The sequence below is a fragment of the Macaca fascicularis genome, chromosome 8 (assembly GCF_037993035.2).
Source record: "Macaca fascicularis isolate 582-1 chromosome 8, T2T-MFA8v1.1".
Lineage (NCBI taxonomy): Eukaryota > Metazoa > Chordata > Mammalia > Primates > Cercopithecidae > Macaca > Macaca fascicularis.
Genome location: NC_088382.1, coordinates 73,121,308 through 73,148,966, shown reverse-complemented (window position 1 = coordinate 73,148,966; position 27,659 = coordinate 73,121,308). Strand labels below are relative to the sequence as shown.

General features: G+C 37.8%; 1 protein-coding gene across 7 annotated transcripts in view; it reads right to left on the bottom strand.

Annotated features, from left to right (window-relative positions):
• Window positions 1-22,379: 22,379 nt before the first annotated feature.
• The window catches only part of YTHDF3 (YTH N6-methyladenosine RNA binding protein F3), a 42,385-nt gene continuing 37,105 nt past the window's right edge, over window positions 22,380-27,659 (bottom strand). For all 7 annotated transcript variants that reach the window (XM_065519289.1, XM_005563423.3, XM_005563424.4 and 4 more), the window contains one exon: window positions 22,380-25,473. In XM_065519289.1, the coding sequence (XP_065375361.1) occupies window positions 25,450-25,473 (24 nt within the window). In that variant the 3' untranslated portion in view covers window positions 22,380-25,449. The remainder of the gene's footprint in view (window positions 25,474-27,659) is intronic.

Below are 27,659 nucleotides of genomic sequence, written 5' to 3'. Positions count from 1 at the left end.
CCATGCCAGCTGGTTGAATCCATGGATGTGGAATCCACAGATATAGATGCCTGACTGTACTGGGTAAAAAAAAAATCTATCAAAATGGAGAACTTGAAAACAAAGAAAAAAAATGATAAAAGAAAAAAGAGGCATGGGTGTTCATTTCAGAAGGTTCAAAACAACTAACATAAAATCCAATAATGCAGAATAAGTAAAATAAGGGTGAAAGATAATCAAATAAATGCAAGAATAGAATATTGCAAAAGTAAAGAATGGCACAAATCCTGTTTGGAAGTACCCAGTACCATGAATTTAAAAAGATCCATATGTACACATATTGTAGAACTCAGGTACCAAAGTAAATGCTACAAAGGAAGACGTTTCAGATTGGCACTGGAGTTTTTATCAACAACACTAAATTTAGCTGTAGTCCCAGCCATTTGGGAGGCTTGTATGGGAGGATCTCTTGAGACCAGGAGATGTGTGTGGGTTGTGTGTGCTATGGTAATCAGATGCCCACACTAAGTTCAGCATGAATATGATGACTTCCAAAGAGTAAAGGACCACTTGGTTGCCTAAGAAGTGGGGCACTGGTCCAGTTTGGAAACCAAGTGGGTCAAAACTCTCATGCTGATCACTAGTGGGATAGTGCCTGTGAATGGCTACTGCACTCCAGTCTGGGCAACACAGCAAAACCCCATCTCTAAAAAAACCAAAACCAAGCCAACCCCAAACAAGCAAACAAACAAACAAAAAAAACAACACTAGATTTAGGAAGAAAACAAAGCAATGGTTCAAAATTCTGACAGGAAAAAAAAAAAAAAAAAAAATTCTGACAGGAAAACAATTTTGAATCGAAAATGCTACGTCCTTTTAGAATATCAACAAGTGGGACAGAAAACCATTTTTCGCATGTGCAAAGGCTCAGAAACTTTACCATATACTTGTCCTTTATGAAAAAAGGATTTCACACTTGCTTGGGGCCTGTAGCCCCTTTGTTTTGGCCAATTTCTCCCATTTGGAATGGCTGTATTTATCCAATGCCTGTACCTCCATTGTATCTAGGAAGTAACTAATTTGCTTTTGAATTTACAGGCTCATAGACAGAAGGGACTTGCCTTGTCTCAGATGAGACGTTGGACTGTGGGCTTTTGAGTTAATGCTGAAATAAGACTTTGGGGGACTGTAAGGAAGGCATGATTGATTTGGAAATATGAGGACTTGAGATTTGGAAGAGACTCAGGGCGGAATGATATGGTTTGGCTGTGTCCCCACCTAAATCACGCCTTGAATTCCCACACGTTGTGGTAGGGACCTAGTGGGAGGTAATTGAATCATGGGGGCAGGTCTTTCTGGTGCTGTTCTGGTGATAGTGAATTAAGTCTCACGAGATCTGATGATTTTGAAAATTGGGAGTCTCCCTGCACAAGTTCTGTCTTTGCCTGCCACCATCCATGTAAGACAGGGCTTGGTCTTCCTTGCCTTGGACCAGGATTGTGAGAGTTTCCCACCCACGTGGAACTGTAAGTCCAATTAAACCTCTTTCTTTTGTAAATTGTCCCTTCTCGGGTATGTCTTTATCAGCAGCATGAAAACGGACTAATACATTTGCTATATATTCTTTATTCATTTTTCATAATTTATACCTTTCAAGGAATTTGTCCATTTCATGTAAGTTATCAAATTTATGGGCATAAAGATGATAATAACATTCCTTTATTATATAAACTTTTACATTTAACATTTATGGGGTCTGTAGTGACATCTCTTTCATTCCTGGTTTTGGTTATTTGGGCACTGTCTCTTCATTACTTGTCCAGTCCAGCTAGATGTGTATTAATGTTACTTATATTTACAAATAACTGCCTTTTAGGTTCTTTGATTTTCTCAGCTGTTTATGTTCTATTGCATTGATTTCCATTTCTCCCATTATTATTTCCTTCCTTCTTTTCACTTTATTTTTCTTGCCTCTTAAAGTGGAAGCTGAGATCATTGATTTTAAACCTATCTTCTTTTCTAATATAAGTACTTGAAACTGTAAATTTTCCTCTAAAGCACTCGTCTAGTTTCATTTCATAAATTTTAATGGATTTTGTTTTTGTTTTATAGCTTTCCTTTTGATGTCATCTTTGACCCATCAGTCATTAGAATGAGGCTTAATTGACAAATATTTGGAGATTTTCCAGGGTTTTTTTTCTCTATATGGTTTAAATTCTCCCAAGTTTTTGAGACTTTTTTATGATCTAGTATGTGATCTATTTTGAATGTCCCATGTGTACTTTAAAAAATGTGTATTATGTTGTTGTTAGAAGTAGAGTTTTATAAATATAAATTAGGTTAATTTGATTGATAGTGCTCCTAAAGTTTTCTATATCCTTACTAATTTTTTTTTGTTTTCTTGTTCTCATTGAAAGAAGAGTATTGAGATTCTAAAAGTAATCATGAATCCGTCTATTTATTTTTCCAGTTCTGACAATTATTGCTTTATTTTTAGGTCTCTGCCAATGTTTTCATAATTTGACATTTTCATCATTAAGAAATTTCTTTTTTCTTTCTGTTATTATTCCCTGTCCTGAGTCTACTTTGACTGGTTTTTATATAGCCACTCCAGCTATCCCTACACTTCATGTTTTCATGCTACATTTTTTTCATTCTTTTTTTCACCTATCTGTGTCTTTACATAATACAAACTAACCCTAGAATAAATACTACTCTAATCTGCCCTAATATATCTTAACAGCAAGCCTCAAAAAAAAAAAAAAAAAAATCAAGCTAATCCCCAAGTAGCCTGTCAAAATAAAATTCAAATATTTTTTAAAAGAAGACAACAACCAGGAAGTCAAGCACTTAAAATGCCAACCAAAAATTACCAGACGTGCTAAGCATCAAGAAATGTGATCTCTAATTAGGAGAAAAGTCAGTCAATAAAAATAGACCCAGGAAATGATGGTAATAATAAAATTAATGTATAAGGACAAGTTCAGGTAGTGATGCTGCCTGTATAGGCTGTGCTGGCCTGATCAGCCACATTGTTTTATTCTTATCTCAGTATGGACTCTTCCCAAAAGTATTCATATGGATTATATAAATGCCCCATCTGGCTGCAGCAATGCCTTTCCAGAGCCCACAGCCTCACAGAGATATGTCTTTAACATACCAATCAGTCATCACCCAGGTATTCAACCAAATAGTTATGCTGTTAGTCACAGCCCAAGAGTGAGTAAAAATAAAACATACATGGCCGTTAGGAATATTGTCTTGAGTAACAACAGTGGCTTTGAATTTAGGCCATTGTGTTGCTACCCTATTATAGTCAATCTTCCAAATTTCCTTGGGTCTAGACAGCTGCTGACATCCAGTAGATAACATTAGCTTTAACTTTGGCTCAGCAGTCAGGAAACCTCTCACTCTTTGCCAAAGGCTTTAATGAGCATAGTTATTAGCAATAGAGATCTGTAGTTCAAAGAGATCCTAGAGTCTTTGTGCCTCCCAGATTAGGGCTGCTGAAACAGCCAGTTGCACTGCCTCTATCTCTGCTCGCTGCTAAGATCCCCCCGCTAAAAATTTAGCATATTTTCTCGTCACTTTATATATTGGTATCAACAAAATGCCTAAATGAGGTGTGCTATAGATTGAATGTTTACATCCCCCCAAAATTTATATGTTTAAATTGAATCCCCTGTGATGGTATTTGGAGATTGGGTCTTTGGGAGATAATTAAGTCATGAGGGAAGATTCCCTCATGAGTGGGATTAATGTCCTTATAAAAGACGCCAGAGAAGTCCCTTGCCCCTTTTACCATATGAGGACACAGCAAGAAGACAGTCATCTATGAACCAGGAAGAGCCCTCAACAGACATTGTATCTGCAAGTGTCTTATTTTGGGACTTCCCAGCCCCCAGAACTGTGAGAAATAAATGTTTATTGTTTACAAGCCACCCAGTCTATGGTATTCTGTTATAGCATCCTTAATAAACTAAGACAAGATGATGCTGTCTCCAATATTCAAATAATCAAATGGATTGCTGAGCTCCCTTTTTGGTAGTGAGGGCCAGAAGGTAACTCTTCCTTTACTGTCCCAGTGGCCAGGCTTTGAGCCTCATGCCACATTGTTTCCAAGAAATTGGCTGTTCCCTGAATCTTATCAGAATTAACAAGACATCCTGGATTGTCGTGTGAGTTAGGGTATACTCTAAATAAGTCATTGTCACTTATTTTTTTATTGGGGTATGTAGGGGTGTATTAGGGTTTACTAGAGGGATGGAACTCATAGGATACATGTATATATGAAAGGGAGTTTATTAAGGAGAATTGACTCACAGTCACAAAGTGAAGGCCCACAACAGGCTGTCTGCAAGTTGAGGAGCAAGGAAGCCAGTGGTGGATCAGTTCCAGTCCCCAAGCCTCAAAAATAGAGAGGCTGATAGTGCAACTTTCAGACAGTGGCCAAAGGCCGAAGAACGCCTGGCAAACCTCTGGTGTAAGTCCAATAGCCCAAAAGCTGAAGAACTTGAAGTCTGATGTTCAAGGGCAGGAAGCATCTTGCATGGGAGAAAGACGAAGGCTGGAAGACTCAGCAAGTCTAGTCCTTCCAAGTTCTTCAGCCTGCTTTATCCTAGCCATGCTGGAAGCTGATTAGATGGTGCCCACCCAGACTGAGGGTAGGTCTGCCTCTCCTAGTCCCCTGACTCAAATGTTAATCTCCTTTGGCAGCACCCTCACAGACACACCCAGGAACAATACTTTGCATTGTTCAATCCAATCAAGTTGACAATTAATATTAACCATCCCAGGTGGAGAGACTCTAAGATAGTCTCCAATAATCACCATCTCCTGGTATTCCTAACCTTTTATGATCCTGCCCTTGGTTAGAACTTGCTTCCAACCAGTAGAATACCTCAACATCCAGAAGTTGTCAATTCATCATTAGATTATATACGAGTGTGATTTCTATCTTGCTAGCAACCTCTCTCCCTTGCTGGCTTCAAGAAGCAAGCAGCTCTGTGGAGAGGCCCACATGGCAAGGAACTGAGGATGGGACCTTCAGCAAAAACCAGCAAGGAACTGAGGTCCTCAGTTCAAGAATCCCTGAGGAACAAAACCCTACCAACAGTCATGTAAGCTTAGAAGCAGATCCTTCCCCAGACTTTTACTGAAGGCACCAGCCTTGGTGGACGCCTTGATTGCAGTCTCATGAGAGACCCACCTAAGCCATGCCAGATTCCTGACACAGGAAAACCGTGAGGTAGTAAATGTGCTATTCTAAGCTTTTAAGTTTGTAGTAATTTGTTACTCAGAAGTAGATAACTAATATAGGGCCTCTCTGCATAATTACACCATGCGGTGGAACTAAACTCCCTGAGGGAGAGAAATTTGTTTCATGTTTCCGTCCACCTATTGGTGGGTATGGGAATTCTCATACTCCTGTTGCAGTACCATAAATATGCACTGAAGCCCTAACCAGGTAAATGCTACTGATCTTAATCTCTTTGTGCATAAAGGATTTAAAAAAAAAGGCATTTGCAATGTCCAAGATGACATTCCAGGTGCCAACAGTTTTGATACACAATGTCTGAAATAGCAGGAATATAACAACTGAATTCAATAGTAATAATCTACCATAATGGAAACCTCTAACCCCTATCAGCCTGTCTAATGGGCACACTGAACTACTGTAATAAATCGCATCTGTCAATACCCCTGCTGTCTTGAAGTCCTTAATTATGGTTTTGTGTTCCTTTTCTCCTCCTGTAATCATATGGTGTTTTTGTTGCCTAACATGGATGGAATTGGAGGCTTAGTAAGTGTGTTTGTCCCACTATCACAAGCAATTCTTCTCAAATGAAATTTATGAGCACTTACAAGTATGCAAAATATCAATACCAACTGTGCATTCAGCAATAAGAGCAATAATGGCAGTGCCTATGTATGCTTCAAGCAGCCCAACACAGATGATTACAGTTACTTCCCTTACATATTTCACTCCCTTTTCAAATCCGGCCAATTGAAGCTGTGGTCCTCACCCCTCAAAAGAACCTGCTAAGATAATCATGTGAACGCTAATACCCAAAAGAGCCATAAAAATTTGTATGCCAGCTGGGCACAGTGGCTCATGCCTGCAATCCCAGCACTTTGGGAAGCCGAGGCCAGTGGATCACGAGGTCAGGAGTTTGAGACCAACCAGGCCAACATGGTGAAACCCCATCTCTACTAAAAACACAAACATTAGTGGGGTATCATGGCGGGTGCCTACAATCCCAGCTACTCAGGAGGCTAAGGCAGAAGAATCGTTTGAACCCGGGAGGCGAAGGTTGCAGTGAGCTGAGATCGTGCCATTGTACTAAAGCCTGGGTGACAGAGTGAGACTCCATCTGAAAAAAAGAAATATTGTATGCCAAATCCCTCCATCCTATTCCATTGTATCCTCAATTGAATGCAAGGTCTTCAGTAACTTCTAGGATCAGGGACCTTGGTCCAACCCTTAGTCTATCTTCCTCTTATAGGCTGTCAAATCAGGATATGAGCAAGGGTCAGGCAGCCTCTTGACTTCTTTTCTCCAGTAGTTGGAGGTTGATCATTTTGGAGGAATCTGATTCTAAAGAAGCACTTTGTTTCAAGTGGGTGGAAAACTGCCTGCTGAAGCCCACCTGTCCCAGTTAATATCTTTTTTTTTTTTTTTTTTTTTTTTTTTGAGATGGAGTCTCGCTCTGTCGCCCAGGCTGGAGTGCAGTGGCAAGATCTCAGCTCACTGCAAGTTCCGCCTCCCGGGTTTACGCCATTCTCCTGCCTCAGCCTCCCAAGTAACTAGGACTACAGGCACCAGCCACATCGCCCAGCTAGTTTTTTTTTTTTTTTGTATTTTTTTAGTAGAGATGGGGTTTCACCGTGTTAGCCAGGATGGTCTCGATCTCCTGACCTCATGATCCACCCGTCTCAGCCTCCCAAAGTGCTGGGATTACAGGCTTGAGCCACCGCACCCGGCCCCCAGTTAATATCTTGACCCAATTACTCCAGTGCCAAACACATCAGTCTCTTCCTTGGGATCCATATCACCTTATCACCAGGTTCCTTTGAAGAGGGTTTGTTTTTATTCCTATCCTTCGTTTTGCCTCATTTTGCAGAAATATTGCTTTGTTTGCAGGGTGTGTCAATCTTTAGCCTGGGTAATCAATCATTCACAGATTCTTGCACAGTGACTCCAGCTACCAACAACAAAGTTAATGTTCCCAACATTTAGGGGTAGATTTTGGTACAGAGGTCGTTTTTGGAGTTGCCACTTTGTCCATTGTACCGTCAGTCTGGAGAAGCTATAGCTCTTGTGCTGTGATACCATATTCCATAGTATTTTCTGGGATTTTATGGCCCTGAAAAAGTCTCCATGAGTTAGCCATAAGTACCTCAGTACAATCAGAGGGCCATGGAAACAGAGATCCAAAGCCTTTCTTTGAAGCCTGATTCCACTCCAATTGAATAGTCTATGTAATGGCTTGAGGCATGGAATCACATATGAGAAGGCCTAGTTGTTGCCTTTCACATCCAACAACACAACCTTCCTCACTTTCTTGTCATACAGACACACCAACCAAGTCTCTAACAGCTTCCTGCTTAGAAATGTTTCCTTCCGGTTCTGCTCAAAAACTAAACTGTTTCTTCTTTAGTTCATCTCTATTTTTTCATGTGCAGCCAAAAGAAATCCATTCGTGCTTTTTGTTTCGCCTGAAAAATCCCTTTAGCCAAACTGTGTTAAAAGTATCTCTCTGCAACTTACCAGGTATGATACTGGACAGACATTTAGCTTCCTTTAGTTGAGATTTCCTCATTTTGCTAATATTGTTCTCATTCTTAACAGGTTGTTCAGAGGAGTATAGTGGATACATGCAAAGAGCTAGGACCATAAGTGTATTAGGTATATTTTCTATTTTCCATGTTTTCAACTTTCTACCAAGCTTTCTACCATAAGTAACATGAGTCACCTTTTCTCCTAATGACAAACTCCTTCCTGTCCTAACAGGCTCCCCCAAAAATGTCCTCGAGTCCCTTCCAGCTTCCACCTATCCCAAAGTCAAACCCTCATGTAATAGTTTTTCATTAAGCTGCACTCCACTTCCAAGAAAAAATTTCGGTTTTGGTTTCTACTGCGATGTAACAAACCACAACAAAACTGTAGGCACTTAAGAAAACAATAGTTTTATTATCTCTCACACTTGTATAGTTTGAACTCAGTAGGGAAATTCTGCTGGTTTCTCACTTGGTTGTAGTCAGGAGGGGATGAGACTAAAGTAATTCAGGGCCTTTCCTTGGACAACAGGATAGATCAATATTGACCTCCGTGTAATGTCATGTGGTCTCTCCAACAGGAAGCTAGATTTTTTACATGGTCACTCAGGTTTCCCAAAACTGCAAAACTAAAAGTTGCCAGACATATTAAAGCTTTGAGCCACTGAGGCAAATGTCACTTCCATTGCATTCTGTTGGTTAAATGGTCACAGGGCAGGCAGATTCAAGGGGAATATAAGCTATACTTTCGTAATGCAGGGCATGACAAGGAAACCCTGAACAGTCTTATTGGAGATGTACTTTAGAAGTACTTTAGAAAGTACTTGCTACCAGGCTTAGAATTGGCATATTGACTTGATGGGCAAAGGTTTTGGTAGGGGTAATATGGGAGAATCATCTGACCTCTTGCTAGAACAATGCATCTCATTAAGAATAGATTTTGCTATTGTCATTTTATGCAAACATATTTTCACTGACTCATTTCCTGGGATAACAATCTTAGATATTAACAAAAATAGACCTTTAATTCATTCTTAGGAAGGAAAAGGGGGTTAAGGTTTAAAACAGACATTTAAAACAAAAGATAAAACAACACATCTCCTATTGCTGATAAAAAGCAGTGTCAAAATAAATAGAAAAGCTAAAACAAAGCATACTTGTGGCTTAAAGGAACTAAAGGAGGCAGGCAGCACTGAATTTTTATAGGATCTATTTCTGTCATGTATTTCACTCACCTGGATGCATCACCTTATCACACTGTTGCAGTATCAGATGCCAGAAGCATTTTCTAGATAAATGAACTCTGCCAGTGGTGTTTATATGTTTGTGGAACAATCAAGTCAATCAGCGATTCTTACCATCTGAATGCTTCTCAAGAAGCAAAACAGTTTGATGATATCTCACTAAACAAATGACATACAATTAGTTGATTGGAAGGACTATCAAACTCTGGGAAAAGTCATGGATTGATTGATACATTCAAATATTTGTGTTCACAAAACTCTGATACAGGGCAGCTACTGCTTACAATTTCCAAATAAAAGCATAATAAAAGGCAGTCTGGTAGAGTGCCTTTAAAAAGAGGTAATTCATAAGAGAGGGTGATACTTAAAATTAGAAGACCATCCACTATCTCTAATGCAGGTAGGTGATACTCTCAGTAGCACCACCAATTTGACTGCTCCTCTCTGCTTCATACTGCACAGATAAAATTCAAACCATGGGTAGATAATACAACTAGAGACTACCCATATAGTTGGCTTAAAAATGCCAAAGCTTCACTCTGCATTTTCTATAACTATGCTCTTCCTAATATGATGCCTGGATACCACCATTGCATTCACCTTCAGGTAAGCCATTAGTGGGTTCTTAGAAACATGTCAGCAGGCTTTAGTATTAAGCCATAATCAGAATTGTTCATCCAAACAACTAGCTGAGAGCTGGCTTGGAGTGAATGAGACCATAATGCAGGTACAATTTGATACAGAAGTCTAGAGAATGAAGTCATGTCACAAGAAAAACTCAGAATAAAAAGCATTACTGTGCTTACTCAATAAAGAACCATGGCTTTAAGAATGGAGTAAACAATCTCCATTCTCAATAATAGTACCTGTTACTGTTAGAAGTGTTTGAACTAGAGCAACTCCACTGTGAATAGGGGCTGGGTAAAATAAGGCTGAGACCTACTGGGCTGCGTTCCAAGGAGGTTAAGGCATTCTTAGTCACAGGATGACATAGGAGGTCAGCACAGGATACAGGTCATAAAGACCTTGCTGATAAAACAGGTTGTAGTAAAGACACTGGCTAAAACCCACCAAAACCAACAGGTCAATGAGTGACCTCTGGCCATCTCACTACTACACTCCCACCAGCACCATGACAGTTTACAATTGCCATGGCAATGTCAGGAAGTTACCCTTTATGATCAAAAAGGGGAAGCATGAATGATCCACCCCTTGTTTAGCATATAATCAAGAAATAACCATAAAAATGGGCAACTAGCAGCTGCTCTGTCTATGGAGTAGTCATTCTTTTATTCCTTTATTTTCCTAATAAACTTGCTTTCACTTTACTCTATGGACTTTCCCTGAATTCTTTCTTGTGCAAGATCCAAGAACCCTCTCTTGGGGTCTGGATGTGGACCCCTTTCCAGTAACATTACCTCTTATTGAACACTTACATATGCCTGTTGTCTTGCAATGACACTTTGCATAAATTCACTCTGCTCCTAAACAATTGTGCAAGATTAACATGTTTTCTCACTCTTGAAGTAAAGAAACTGAGGCCAAAGGAGATTAAATTTCTTGTCTAATATCACACAGCGGATAAAGGCTGAGTCATACTTTAACTCAGTTTTATCTGACATCAAAGTCCCTACTGGTTCTACTACATTAAGCTGGCTCCAGTAGAGGATTATAAGTCAGTGGCAAGAAAGGGAGTCCACCTAAACCAGACCCATGGGACCATGAAAGGCTTCAGGGAGACACTGATGCTGGAACCAAATCTTGGAATACTAGTATATTTAAATTTACATTTATTTATAAATTATAAGGTCTTGATAGACAGTTCAAACAAAAGATTTAAGGCAAAAAGTAAAACCTCTTCTCTGTCCTCCCCCACAGCCAGCAAGTCCAGCATCATACTTCAGAGGTAACCATTGTTAGGAATATTTTGTACCTACTTCCATTTTCTCTACATACAAGATCCTTTCAAAATCTGATTTAAATTTAAATTATGTATTAAAATCAAATGCAAAATATTTCAATTGTGTATTATACTTTAAAACTCATGGTACAGACCATTATTTTTTTTTTAAGAAAATGCATTAACATCTTCCCACAATGGCTTCCCATCAATGGCTATATAGTATTTCATTGTACTGAAGTTTCACAATTTAATTTTTTCTTTTTTTTTTTTTTTTTTTTTTTGAGACAGAGTCTCGCTTAGTCGCCCAGGCTGGAGTGCAATGGCGCGATCTCGGCTCACTGCAAGCTCCGCCTCCCGGGTTCACGCCATTCTCCTGCCTCAGCCTCCCGAGTAGCTGGGACTACAGGCGCCCGCCGCCTCGCCCGGCTAATTTTTTGCATTTTTAGTAGAGACGGGGTTTCACCGTGTTAGCCAGGATGGTCTCGATCTCCTGACCTCGTGAACCGCCCGCCTCGGCCTCCCAAAGTGCTGGGATTACAGGCGTGAGCCACCGCGCCCGGCCCACAATTTAATTTTTAGGTGAACAGATTCATTCCCATTTTTTAAATCTGCAATTACAAATAATACCACAAGTAGTATCCCTGTGAACCCACACATTTTCTGTGCACTTATAAACAAAAGAACAAATTCCAGGAAAAGGAATTCAGAGTTGTCTTTAATAAATGACGACTATGGCTAACGTGTGGAGGGTGGACTTGGAGTGAGTAGAATTCTGAGGCTGAAGGGCAAGTTAGTAAGCATAGGAACTGTGGGTAGGACAAGGAGAGACAAAAATATCAACAGCAGAAGTGGGTTGTACACATGAAATGTGGCATCAGGATTGTGGAGAAAGGCCTGAAACAAACCTTTCACTTCCCTCTCCCTAACCACCACCACCTGTACATTACACACACAGCCCTAGCCTAAGTACAATCCTCCTCTTCTAATGAGTACTCTTCATAAAATTCTGTGTATTTTAACCCTTTTAGGTCTCATAATCCACCCCTTATAATGGACAACAGGGTAGAAGACTTTAGAAGCACAGGAGAGGTCTTCAGGAAGCCTATAAAAACACAATTAGAGACAATGCCCTGTAAAGCAGTTGATTTTGCATGATCCAGATTTACACTAATGAAATAAACACATTTCTAAAATTACTATGGAAAATTATCATTATTTTTCTTATACCAGCTACATTTATAGGAGCGATGGGGGTGATTAACAGAATTTGAGTGGGGGCAGACAGAAAAAAAAAAGCCTCTTCTTATGCCACCCCCACATTCCATACACATTATCCAATATGATAAAACTTTCCCTGCATATTGATAAGTGAGATGAGAAAGACTAAGTCAAAATATTATAGTTTTTTCTTTTTTTTTTTTTTAAAAAAAGCAAAACCCAACACAAAATATAATGAAATCTCAATAGCTCCCTCTGCTGTCCTTTTGTGTAATTTTTTGTTTTGTTTTATTTATCTTTTTGTAATTACTCAACCAGGAGCCACATTAAGCTGGGTAGTATAGAAGAGTATTTGATTAAATGCTTACCACTCTTATCTAAAAGTGGAGGCATCACTCTTGTATTATGACTAATGACCATTTTCTGGTCAAACTTTTTTTTCCTATATGGTAGGTATAGAGGTAGATTTAGAGTGATTAGATTTCTGAAAAGTTCTATATATACTTTAATAAGAAGGAAACATCATCAACCTCTAAAAACCAAACTAATTTTTAAAAATAAAACTTGTAAGTTTCACCTGTCTAGACAATCTTGGACATGTGAAAGCCGAAAAGCCAATGGCTTTGAGAAGGATCTAGAGCGTCTACAGTCGAATGCAGAAAAAGCACTAGCAAATTTAGGGAAAAAAGCAAGTTCTTCTGCATGAGGACAGCCAGGACTCCTAGAAAAAGAGGGGCAGGAGCCAAAGCTAACACAATGAAGGCTTCAACACGGACTGGGCCAGCCAGGCACAGTGGCTCACGCGCGTAATCCCAGCACTTTGGGAGGCCTAGGTGGGTAGATCCCCTGAGGACAGGAGTTCAAGAGAAGCCTGGCCAACATGGTGAAATCCCATCTCTACTAAAAATACAAAATTGGCCTAGCGTGGTGGTGCACACCTGTAATCCCAGGTACTTGGAAGGCTGAGGCAGGGAAATTGCTTAAATCTGAGAGGTGGAGGTTTGCAGAGAGCCGAGATCACGCCACTGCACTCCAGTCTGGGCAACAGGAGTGAAAGGAACTCCGTCTCAAAAAAGGGAGGGGAGGGGAAGGGGGAGGAGGAGAGGGGAAAGGAGGGGAGAATGATGGGCTGGGCACAGTGGCTCATGGCTGTAATCCCAGCACTTTGGGAGGTGGGCGTTATCACTTGAGGTCATGAGTTTAAGACCAGCCTGGCTATAGGCTGAAACTCTGTCTCTACCAAAACTACAAAAATTAGCTGGGCATGGTGGTACACGCTCAGCTACTAGGGAGGCTGAGGCAAGGGAATTGCTTGAGTCTGGGAGGTGGAGGCTGCAGTGAGCTGAGACAGCGCCACTGCAGTCCAGTCTGGGTGACAGAACAAGACTCTGTCTCAAAAAAAAAAAAAAAAAGATGTCATGCATTATGCATTTTTAATTCTCTGAACAATTCTGAGTAAGGATGTTTCTCATTTTACAAATAAGAAAAATGACAGAGGCACTTAATTGTTGGGTCAGTCAACAAGTAAATAGGAGTTGAGTATTCCTTATTTGAAATTCTAAACACCAGAATGTTTCAGATACCCATTTTTGTTGGACTTTGGAAGATTTGCATTATATTTACCAGGTGAACATCCCTAATCCGAAAACCCAAAATCTGAAGGGCACAGATTTAGATGAGCTTGACATTGAAGTAGGAACTAGAAAATCAGGGCTTTTATAAAGTCCTGATTCTCTCACTCACTTGGGAAAGTTATAGCCTTCCAGGCTGTTTCTTCATCTATAAACAGGAAGATGAGATTAAATGACCCGCATAGGTCCTTTCCAGCACTCTATGATCTCAGGGTAAATCACACTGTATTCCTCCCCCTTATCTGACCCAGAAAAAAAAAATCTGGTTTAAATGAGAGTCAAAGGTAATTTTGGAAAGAAGAAAACAAGGAATGAAGGGGGGAGGGGGAGAGAAGGCAGCTTCACAAGAGCAGCCAAATCGAGTATTAAAGTGGAAATGGGGATATTATCAAGTAGTCAACTTTCCCTTTGGTAGGAAAAATGTAAGTCACATGGCTTTCTTTCAAGCAGTTACTAGTATCACCAGTTTCACAGACTGACTTCTGGCTCCCTAGTAAAGCTGTCATTGCAGCATCAACAGTAATGATCCATTTGTCACAACTTAAGAATGAGCTTGGAGGATGGTCAATGACTCATTCAATCAGTAGCTGTTAAGGATGCTATGTGCCAGGCAGTGTTTACAGCAATAAAGAAGACAAAGTCCCTTTCCTCATGAATCTCGGTTTATAAAGATAAAGCCATGCACAAATTAACTTTAGATAATTTCTATGAAGTAAATAGAGGATAAGAAAATAGAGGACAGAGTTATTATTTTAGACAGTGATCAAGGACATACTCACTAATAAAGTGTGATTTTAGCAGACTCGTGCAGAAGAGAAGAAACATCTGACACAAGCAGAGAGGATAGAAAAACCTTGAGGTAGAAATGCATGTGAAAGTTTGAGGGAAGACAAGGAAGCCAGTGTGGCTGGAGCACAGTGACAAGGCAGAAGATGGGGTGAGTTGACACGTGAGAGGAAGTCCGGGGTGGTTAAAAACAGAAGAGTGCTGCGTTGGACAGAGGAAACACAGTGAGGTGGAGAAGAGGAAGCAATGATGACAATTTCCTCTGCTTTTGTTACCTCTACCTTTGCTTGGAGTTTGATGAGTTAATAAATTAGTAGTACTGAAAGTAGAGCTGGGAGAGTTGGGGTTAGGATAGACAAGGAAGATTAAGGTTAAACAAACATTTCCCTTCAGATACTAAGTATCTTCACAAAAATCCCTTAAAAATATAAATCCATACAAATTTATGACACGTTTGTAAACACAATTTAAAGCTAATTTTGATTATAAAACTACTCGTTATTTTTATAGGCAATGAATCACCAGATAAGGTAAAAAAAATGGTATGAAGCAGAAGCAAAAAAATTCACTGATAACTAAAAGCTGACTCTATAGATTCCAAGTAGTAGATACATTCCTTGAGATGAGAATGTGATTTTATGTTAATAAGGTCAAGGAAAGAGGCTGGTGTGCGTCTGTAGGAGGGTGGGCAGGCCTGTACATGGCAGAGTTGCCCCAAGGCAGGGCTGCTTAAGTGATCCAACAGAACCTCTTGGGAATATCCATTCACGTAGAGGAACTCAAACTGCAAACAGTCCATCACCGACGTGTATCACCAAAGAGCAGTTCTCAAAGGACATCTGCAATGCCAAATTTATATTAATGATAATACTAAGACTTTTTCACTCATATTCTTTCATATGTATAGTGTTTTCCAGAGGTTTCCATGACAAGAGATATCACAATTGAATGCAGAAGCAGAGATGAAAATCCAGCTGCTTTCCATTAAGTGAAACAATGCTTTAAAACTTTTCAGCTTTAATTTCCAATATGGGAAATATCAACCAACACAACCACATAAGCAAAAAGTTCTTTGGGTTCCTCAACAATTTGCATTTAAAGGAGTCCTGAGAGTAAGAAGTTTTGCTGCCCAACCTGTTAATAAATGTAAGATTATTATGTATCATCTATCATGAAAATATTACAAATTTGACATTAATAATTTTACTATTAATTATCAGGAGCATACATTAACACCAGATACCTGGGAAAGTGGATCTGAGTATCAAAACCACTCAAGAACCACTTAGGTGGTAGATGCTCATTTGTGTCTATGGTGGGTCTGTGTGACGCTCCTGAATTGCGTTTTGAAAAAAAGATAAAAAATGATGAAACTCCTGAGGTTTTCCTTGAAAACGGCAAAAGCTATGACTTCTTTGTGGAGCAGTTTCCTCACCAAACTATAAGAATGAACTAAAAGGGAAAGAGTGGCTGTGGTCTCTATGTGAATAAAACTGTACATTAATTTCTTTTTCAAATGTGAGCCTTTGTTGAAAAGCTGTTCAAAGTATCTTCTGTAAAATCTTTTTTATCTGCATTCCTATGAAAATCAACACTGACTGATGTGATTTATTTCTACATGTATATGCTATTGACATACTTTCTTTTTTTAATGCATGACCTTTCAAATACTGCCTGGCAAGTAACAGGAAATTAAAACAAATTCCAAGATAGGTATTTAATGGTTAACTTCCTTTTCCTCAGGCTTTTTTTTTTTTCCTCATTAAAAGGGAGTATTATGGAGGAAAAAAAGTTAATACAAGCTCTGAGAAACAAAACGTGCCCTTCTAAAAGAAATGATTTACTCATGGCAATTCTCAAGACCTGACATGGTTTCAGAGGCTTTAAATTTAGACACCAAGGCTGGGTGGGGTGGTAGATAGCCTGTAATCCCTGCACCTTGGGAGGGTAAGGCAGGCGGATCAGTTGAGGTCAAGAGTTGAAGACCAGTCCATGCAACATGGTAAAACCCCATCTCTACTAAAATACAAAAAGTTAGCTCGATGTGGTGGCATGCACCTGTAGTCCCAGCTACTCAGGAGGCTGAGGTGGGAGGATCACTTGAGCCCAGTAGATGGAGGTTGCAGTGAGCCAAGATCGCGCCACTGAACTCCAGCCTGGGTGACAAAGCCAGACCCTATCTCTAAATAAATAAATAAATAAATAAATTTAGATACCAAGACTTGGTGTTGGGTGCATTTCTTCTCTCCAACATTTCATACAGGAAATATTTCTTACAGTTTAGACAAGTATGTGTTAGCACATTATATTTTCTAAGTAGAATGAATAATTCTTTCTCTTTATTAATTTACAAAGATATCATAACAGCTTATTATTGCATACGTTCACATGCAGCCACATGCAGAAGATGGTCAACTTGTTTAACGCGGAAGAAAAACGTTTTGGGACTTTAAGTGATACAAACCTGCCTTAAACATTTTAGTTTAAAACACATACTTTAATTCAATTATGTGATATAGGTCCAAGACTTCTTCTTTAAATAAGTCTGTTATTTCAATTCCTTAATACTTTTCTTCTATGAAGCATACTTGTATCCACTAAGTGTTTTCAGTGGAATGAGAAGTGAAAAAACACTTGCAAATTAAAAACTTCCACGTTTCATGATTGTCCCATGGCTTTTAAGTTTTCATCCACCTAATCAGACAACTCACCTTTACCAGGTATTTCCAAAGCAGTAAACTTAGTTTTCTTAGAAACAACTCTTTTTCAGTTGCATTTTATCAACTTACATATTTAAATTTCATAATAAAACAAGTACAACTGGAATCAACAAGTTCAGAAAGAAGCACAAACGACTCTAGGAAGGCATATAAACATCAGCAAACTAGAAAATAGTTATGAGATACAAGTACCAATTGTACTCTCAGCACTGGCTGCTTTCCAGGGGACACCAAGTCACTTAATCCGGCAAAGTAGTAATAACAAACAATATATTTGTTGGGGATAGTAGCTTTAATATTAGCATGCAACAGCATTATGTTGGAGCTTTTGTATTTCATGTGTAAACTTAAGATATAATCTTCCTTTTGAATATTTACTAGAATAGAATTGCCATCTAAGTTTGTGTATACCAAATACCTCTTCCTTTTAAAGTTGCATGACTTCACTGAGGAAATATGGAAGTAACACATCTGCATTAGTGTTTCCATTCTGTAATGATACCAAACAGATATAATGAAGTGCTTACATCTTACTTATATATTTAAATGACACTAAATATCAAGGGGCATTTGTAATAAGCAGATCAAAATACATCTAATTTTTGTCTTTGGCTTAATTTTATTCTATTGTTTACACATTTTCTTACCATTATTCCCCCATGTTTGCTTTCCTTTTAACCTAATTCGCCTTTGGTTCTGCCATCTGCTCTAGCAGGATAAGCTCTATATTGTTACATTTTACTTGGAAAAGGCATGGCTGTCACTGAAAACACTGGAAACCAAAGTAGCAAAAACAAAAGATAAGCTATAATTTAACAAAGCTTTATTCACAGTGGCTGTTCTCAGGATCTCAATGATTTAACTCTATAAATTGAAAGTAATCAACTTTGACTACAACCTCTAAGCTGCTAGAAGCAGTAAAGGCTATCCTAAAACATCTTCAATGGCAATCAATAAATTCTAAATTCTCCCAAAGAAACAAAAGAAGATAGTTAACAACTAACTTTTGAGGGCTTGAAATGGGTCCAGGGATTGTACTACACACTTGATAATTACCTCATTTAACCTTTCTGAAATAGGTTCTGTTATCCTTCTTTTATATTTTTTAATTGACCAGAAAATTGAGGCTTCGAGTTAGTTAAGAAGTGAACCTATGATTCCAGGACAGATCAATCAGTCTCTGAAGTCCAAGGTCTTGGCCATTATATTACACAGCAGGCTCAAAAGTATTTCAAAAGAATTACATCAAAAAGCAGATGCCAAGGTATTTGGAATGTTTTTTCAAGGGAATGCACCATTCTAACCATAATATATTATGGTTTATCTCCCTCAGCTAAATCTGAATGACTATCTGTTTCTACCTACACCATAAGATCAAGATATTTTGCTTTTTTTTTTTGAGACGGAGTCTCACTCTGTCGCCCAGGCTGGAGTGCAATGGCCGGATCTCGGCTCACTGCAAGCTCCCCCTCCCGGGTTCACGCCATTCTCCTGCCTCAGCCTGCCGAGTAGCTGGGACTACAGGCGCCCGCCACCTCGCCCGGCTAGTTTTTGTATTTTTTTTTTTTTTTTAAGTAGAGACAGGGTTTCACCGTGTTAGCCAGGATGGTCTCGATCTCCTGACCTCGTGATCCGCCCGTCTCAACCTCCCAAAGTGCTGGGATTACAGGCGTGAGCCAGCCACTGCGCCCGGCCGATATTTTGCTTTTATCTAAATATTCCCTATGACTACTTCAATCCCTTTATTACACACAAAATTAGAATTCAAGAAATACGTATAAGTCTTCATTACAATGCCTCCAATATCCAACTGTCCTGTTGAAAATGAGGGGAAAATGGGGAGTGTGCTAAAAACATATAGGCAAAAAAAAAAAAAAAAAAAAATGTATTGGCACACAAGCCTGCTGAGCCCCGGTCACAGACCAGTAGTGTTATATGTAGCCTGCTGGTTTTGACAACACAAAACAATTCTGTAATTTTCCTATCTGAACAAATACCTTAGATAGAGAGTCCAGCAATAATCAGTGCATCATCCAGAGTCACCATGATCCTATCCACATAAACTATCAATCCCAAGAGGTAATGCAGACAATGTCAGAAAAGCATTCCTTGGTACCAAGAGTGGGGCATTAGGATTATTCGCTGCTGCCACTATTTCCTCCTGCTACAAAAAACAAACAGGCCTTCTCGTTCTCTTTTGCTTTAAGTGTAGTATTAAAAGCATGTAAGTCAATAAGCTCCTTGGAATGGATAAAAAATAGGGTAAACTGTTACCCTCCGTTTACAAATGGTATGAAGGACAAATGGTATGAAGACAGATTCCTGTCTTCCCCATTAAAAATATCAGGATAAGGCCGGGCACAGTGGCTCACACTTGTAATCCCAGTACTTTGGGAGGCTGAGGCAGGTGGATCACCTGAGGTCGGGAGTTCAAGACCAGCCTGACCAACATGGAGAAACCCTGTCTTTACTAAAAATACAGAAAAATTTGCTGGGCATGGTGGTGCATGCCTGTAATCCCAGCTACTCCAGAGGCTGATGCAGGAGAATCGCTTGAACCCGAGAGGCAGAGGTTGCGGTGAGCCGAGATCAGGCCATGGCACTCCAGCCTGGGCAACAAGAGTGAAACTCCATCTCAAAATAAAAATAAAAAAAAAACCAGGATAAGAGACCTTAATTTCCTACTCAAATGTGGGCTGTGACTTCCTTCCAAAGACTTTGTACAGTACAGAAAGTGTGGGGGGGGCGGGGGACGGGGAGGGGAGGGAGAGTAATGTTATAAAGTGGAGAAACCTAACAAACTCTACTTCAGCCAGGTGATCAAGGTCCAACATCAACAGTCATAAAAAGCTGGTGGTATGTATCCTTGATTGGACACGATAGAAATGGCACTTTACTAATGTGGTGTTTCCTCCCCAAAGCCAGTCTAAACATAAGAAAACCACCAAATTCCAAAGGAGCAGCATTCTGCAAATCTGATGTTCTGGTGCAGATAGGAGTTTTAAAACATTATCTGAGTATGCCTCAATACGATCAAGGTCATCAAAAACAGTAAGAAGAAACCAAAACCATCATAGCCAATAGGAACCCAAGGACACATGACAACTAAAGGTAATGTGGTATCTTTGATGAGATCCTGAACCAGAAAATGGGTATTACGTAAAAACTCGGGAATTCTGCAAAATTCACTAACATTTTAGTTAGTGACAGTGTATACTGGTTCATTCATTTGTAAGATGTTAATCAAGTGCAGGGTGCTGGGAACTTTCTGTATGGTCTTTGCAATTTTTCTGTAAAGCGGTACTAAAAATTAAGGTCTATTTTAAAAATACAAATATAATATGAAATGGTAGAATGTAAAAAACAACTAGGATTTTTTAGGGACACACATTATCTTGCTTCTCTTTACTAATGCTTAGAAAAGATGGACCTTTTGTACCACTAGACCATAATTCACGGAAAGTAGTAGTCATATTTGATCAGTTCCAAACATTTATTTTCTGGGCTATTACGTATACTTTGAATAAAGGATGATTATTAAAAATCATACTGGCCAGGTACAGTGGTTCATGGCTACAATCCCAGCACTTTCAAAGGTTGAGGCAGGAGTTCAAAACCAGCCTGGGCAGAAAAGGGAGACTCTCTTACCCAGAAAAAAAAAAAAAGGCATGTTTGGAAACCAACATGTTATATATGAATATATATAACATCACTTTCAAAAAAACCCATTCACCATTGCTAGAATAAAGCACAGCCTACAAAACTACCTATTGAAATCATAAATTATAAAATATTAGAACTGCAAGGAACTTGAGATGCCTTCTACTCCAACCTTCTGATTTTATTAATATGGACACTTACAGTAAAAGAAATATTTGATCAGTGTCAAGCCTACTAGTTGGAAATAACTAGGTCTGGTCTTACAACTCTCAATACTGAAATCTTCCCCTAGACAGTAATCTCATTCTGGTTATAGATTGGTCTCTTAAAATTATCTAACACTGTTTTAAGTAACATTCTAATATCTAAATCTTTAAGTGTGTTCTATGAAGGAAAAAGTATGGTGGCAGAAGAAGTGGGGAATCTTCCAGCGTTATTAACCCCGCATTCATAACCTTCCTTAAACAGTAAGCTTTACAAAAACAATTTTTCATTTACATTTAGTCCTAGCGTTATACAGGTAACTAAAATTATAAAGGTGATAAATTCTGAATTTGGTGCACTATTTACAAATAAATCACATTTAAACTGCCATTACTTATGGGTTATATATACATATATATACACACATACACACATATATATAGAGAGAGAGAGACAGTTCTTTTTCTCACTATTGCACCAAGAGAAATGAGGAAAGAATACATCAAGATTATGCAATGGCAAGTACTGTGATTAGAAAGATAGCAACTTTGGTCAGTTAACTTCTGACTGCAAGAATATGTTGGTTCATAGACTAGAATGACTAAATCCAGTATCACCAAGCAAGATAAAGCCAAGCTAAATTAGGCCCTAACTATGATTGACTGTCCTCAATTTTAATATGCTGATGAGACATACACCCTTGCTCTCTCTAGATGACCAGTAATAAAAAGGAGGATTCTGATGCTGCTGCAGTGTAGGCACCTGGAGCGACTCTTTAAGCTTGTGTCTGGGTCACAGACCAGTAGTGTTATATGTAGCCTGCTGGTTTTGACAACACAAAACAATTCTGTAATTTTCCTATCTGAACAAATACCTTAGAGAGCCTAGCAATAATCAGTGCATCATCTGGATACACCATGATCTTATCGACATAAACTATCAATCCCAAGAGGTAATGCAGACAATGTCAGAAAAGCATTCCTTGGTACCAAGAGTGGGGCGTTAGGATTATTCGCTGCTGCCACTATTTCCTCCTGCTACAAAAAACAAACAGGACTTCTCTTTCTCTTTTGCTCTAAGCGTAGTATTAATCTGTTTAATTCCTCTACTTCATTTAAATAGTCAACTAGAAGGAGTGATATAATCTATTTGTACGTGAAAAATATATCAGGAAATCCGTAAGAGTAGGCAAAAATGTTACATTTTCTGGCAAGCAATACATACTCATGAAGATAAAATGGAAAGAACACAGATATGAGTGAACAATTTTTATTGAAACCCTCAAAGATTAAAGAGGACCAAATGGTGAGTTTGGGTACCATAACAGAAAATCTCACCTAACTGTACCATCATTCACAGGAATGAACAAACCCAAACACGACAAAATTCAAATTCTCATGTAATTGCTACAAGTGAATGTAAATGAACTAATCATTTTATCATAACCTTCCTTTAATCATACGAAAAAGGGAATTTACATGGCATAACAAAAGATATGCAAAACTTAATGAAAACACAATTCTCTTAAATTTCTTAAACTTATTTTTAAAGGATGCAGAATGCACTTGAAATGATTAAATAACTTAAGCTGATTCTTTTTTTATTGCAAACTGTTTTAACATCAGCTTAACCCCCATGCATGGTATTCAAAAAGAACACAGCTTTCGAATTAGAAAGATCACTTAAATTAAAAAGAGAAATTAAGAACTAAAATTAGGAAAAGGCTGGATTTCTTTTGAAAGGAATCTTCAAGTACCAATATGTATAGAGAAATACTAATTTTGGTTACAGTTTCCTCCTTACTGTTAAATATACAAACTATAATACCTTTCAAAATAAAATACCCACATAAGATAACTTTAATAAGAAATATTCAAGCCAGAACTTGGAAAAACATTAAGCAAGAAATTTACTGGGCTGATAATGTCTTAATTTGTGATCATTCAAACATTTGATGATGTGTCTCCTTTTGTAGACCCCAGGCTCTCTCCCTTTTGGTCCCCACAGTTAAGAGACATTCAGCTGGTTGTACTTGAGACAACCTGTAATAATTTCATTTAGAGGAAAAATATTTTGCAATATAATGACAGACCAAGAAGGAAGAGAAGGTGGGTGCTCTGGAGAAAACTTATATGAGAAAAACACAAAATTATCACTTGAAAATAAAAAGTTTTTTTTTTTTTCCAAAGGAATGCTGCACCCATTTCACTTAAGATTAGAAATCCAGGTTAAAGGCACTGGGATGTACTCCTCACCATGAATAGACTCTCAATTACACTTATTCACATGTCTGAGTCTATTGCAATCAGCCTGCTTGCTGAGTGCTTCCATGACACTCTTACATAAAAACCTAATGTAAATTAAACATGTTTGAAACCGTTTATAATGTAACTAGTTTTATAAAAATATCCAGAGTTGCTAATAAAGCACCAAGAAAAAGACAACCTCAGGGGGAGGACTCAGATCCTTCCTACAAGGTCACCCTTTTATAATATTCTCTAATAGGACCTCCAGAATGACAACAGTCATCTTTGACATGTCCTACCTATGTAATCTTAGGGATGTAGAACATTGCTGTGGTGACTATACCCAAATGCCACTTTTCATTATAAATAGTTAAGAGACATGTTACAAGATTTCATGGCTTACTCTTAAAAAGGTAAAATAGGTGCAATTTTCCTTTAAGAAAGTCTTTATTTTATAATATACCATTAATATTTTGATGTTCCCTTCAGTAAACACTGATATAACTACACTGGGACTACCAAAGAACTGTGTAGTAGCTATGGTTATCTACAAATACTGTTTTCACTTGAATACAGTATTTGCACATTTTAAAAAAACATTGTACGAAACAAAATTATATAAATGAAAGCCTCAAAGAAATATCCATCACTAGGTTTTTGAGCTGAAGTGACCAAAGACCATAGTAAATGCAAACATTTCTAAACATGATGTAAACATAAATGAAGTAATGCAAAAACATCAAGGTATTCAAATCTACTGTATTGCTATTTTCACCCTTAATGTATCTTTCTACATAGCTTTCTCCTTTTGGAACGGTAATACATGGGGCAGTACATTATTTTCATAACCTTATGCCATCAAATCAATTAATACAGATGCTTGACACATTTAATTATACAAAATCAATTTGCTTCAAGATACAAAATTAATGTTGATATGTAATTAATGAAAAAAATAAGATGTTAAAAAGATAACTATAAGAATATCCAGATATATGCTGTATTCCCACTGATATAGATCTGATCAATAAAACATCAACACATTCACTTAGATACTGATTTAATCCATGGATCAAGGCCATATTTTCAAAGTATTTTAAGGATGCCAGGACACTGCAAAAGCTGGAGAAAAGAGCTGAGGAACAATATATGCTTGCTAAACAAGAACTATGTTTATTTAGCTAGTGAATACCTAGAGTAATAAATTTTTACTTCATGATAGCAATCAGGCTCGCAAACACCCAGAAATAGGAATTAAGGGTTTTAAATGTAGTTATAAAGGTCATAAAAAGTCTGATTAGACTGAGGTACATTTACTCAAAATTTTGAGATTCATTAAGTGGTAGCAAACAAAATAATTCCTCAGACAAATGCACATTTTTCAGTATACATATTAATGGGGGGAGGAGGGAAGAAGAATGTGCATTAACTGGTGAAATCCACCAAGCTGCATATCAATATTCTGTTACACCAAACAGTTTGAAGACAAGGGAAATGTTCTAATATAATTTCAGATTATGTTTCATTTGGCTAAAATAGAGCTTAAGGTTGCTTTGCCATATTAAAAGTTTACTACAATAATTTTTCACATAAACATTTAGACTTGAACTCCAGGACTAAATATGGCATGATTATTTTGCTTTTAATCTGTCAAATAGCTAAAAATCGACAATTTAAAAACTACAACAAAGAAAAAGTTGAAGCAGTATGACTCTTACATCATTGAACCACTTCTAATGGTTAACTGTTAGTATTTAACAAATTCAAAGAGTTAATGAATCCTTGCATTCATTCAGTCTTCTGTGCCTTAGCTAGGATGCATAATTACAAAAGACAGCAGATACTGGTAAAAGCTTCAGGACAGAAAGTGCTTGACGAAGTTACAGTTCTCAAGTGTGTTTGGTGAGAGTATAAGGGCAGATGCGCTGATGAAAACCATTACGAGAAGAGTCAACTTTGTGTTAAAGTGTTCAAAGATGTCACCTTAAGCAGAAAAAAAGCTTTAATAACGTCTTCTTTTAGGCATTTCCAGAGTCTACATCGTTAGTGTTGTAAATTTAACAGGACATCTTCATATGGTTATTGTTTGTTTCTATTTCTCTCCTGAAAAAAAAAAAAAACACAGAAAGAATTACAATGAAAAACTCTCATTATTTAAAGATTTAAACTATATGCACATATAATGTAAATCATCTCCACATAAAGTTCAAGTACTAATTCAAGTAATTAAAAACAACTGATAATTACCTCTATATACCATAGTGAGATTATTACCACAAAACATTTTAAATAAAGAACTCCCAAACACAGACCACAAAACATTTTAAATAAAGAACTCCCAAACACAAAGACCTATTTCAGGAGAGTATAGATCCTCTCCACATCCCTATTGTTTGTTTATGATGAGAATATAATAACGTCTTTATAACCTTTCAACGAGTTTTTGATCTTGAGGTGTCAGACTAAAAGCTATTGGTTGAGGTAGGGGTAGGAGAAAAAGGTTAAAAGTTGCATTAAACTGCAGTACAATTGCATTCAATGAAGATTTCAGATTAATAAAAAAACTTTAAATCACAAATTTCCTCCATATCTTACACTCTCTCTTTCAGCACACTATAACTTTTCGCATTAGAAAGTAAAACGAGGCCAGGCGCGTGGCTCATGCCTATAATCCCAGCACTTTGGGAGGCCGAGACAGGTGGATCACCTGAGGTCAGGAGTTCGAGATCAGCCTGACCAACATGTCTCTACTAAAAATATAAAAATTAGCTGGGCATGGTAGCAGATGCCTGTAATCCCAGCTACTGGGGAGGCTGAGGCAGGAAAATCGTTTGAACCCAGGAGGCGGAGGTGGCCATGAGCCGAGATCGCACCGTTGCACTCCAGGCTGGGCAACAAGAGCAAAACTCCATCTCAAAAAAAAAAAAAAAAAAAAAAAAGATGAGTGTTAGACAAATTCAGTTGAATGCTGGCTTATAACATAATTGGGAGAAAAATTATAATTCCTATTTTAAAAAGCAAAAACTACTTGAACAAAAGTTAAACTGAGTCAAATAACGTTTATTAGTAATCAAATATTTTTAATATTTCTGATGAAAAAATGACTAGCATTGTACATGCCTATCAACTGAACACATCAAGTAGTTTGTACAACCTTGTTTTAATGTGTAACTTAGTGGTTCTAAAACAAGTATCAGAGTCACCTACCTGGATGGCACGTCTGGGCCCCAGAGGTCTGACATGGAACCTGAGAATCTGAATTTCCAACAAGTTCACAGGTGATTCTGGACTGCTGGTCCAGAAACTGTACTTTGAAAACCACTGGTGTTTAACACATTATGAGACTTTCACTTTGTTTTTGCTACTCTCATTTTATTTTTGCATGAGTAAAAATAAAATGTTCTGTAACAAATACAAATCATATTTTGCAAGTGGTCAATTTAGTTTTCCATCCCCTGAAAACTGTATTGTAAATTTCAAAGAGAACCTCAGCTGTTTGTTACTAAAAGTCCTTTCTTTTTTATTTTAATACATTCCTGGAATTTGCAGAGCATTATTTCACACATAAAGCTAATAAAAGAAATGTCCTACTACATAACTATAAATGAAACTATTTCATAGACTAACGAGTATCGGTGAGATACACTGAAATGGAAGACTAAAATAACAAAAACAGACACAGCTAGCTAGATTAAGTACATTTCAAAAGAGTAAGCAAAAACAAAAATCCCACAATATCAGCAAAGGAAGAAAAGATAAAACAAGGATTTGGTACCATGAAGCTGTAGTCTAATTTTACAAAGGTCCTACAACTTTTCACAAACCAGTTGAAACATAAAGTTTAATTCACTGCTAAAGGAAACAAATAGCTTTAGATGAGAAATTTGGAAGCATACTCTAATAAGCTAGATACGAAATACATAGAGAGATTAAGTAAAAAGATATAACGGCAATCTGCTCATTCTCCCCATAAAATAACTGATCAAAACTTGAGAGAAATTTCTCAACTCCATGAAGAGTCCTAGAAACTACAGGAAAAAAATGCAACTTTTCTTAAGGATAAGTTAGACAAAGAGTAGTTTAATGCCAGTAAGATGATCAGTTATAACAATGAGGACGACATGTTATGCTGTTTCAGTTTTAATTGTAATCAACTATGTACTTTACATGAATCACTAAAATATACAGATTACATATATATCTATCTATATATAAAATGCATAACTCCCAACTCAATGGACAAGGGGAGAACAAAGAAAATACCCCAAAAGGACAGAAAAGGAAGAATG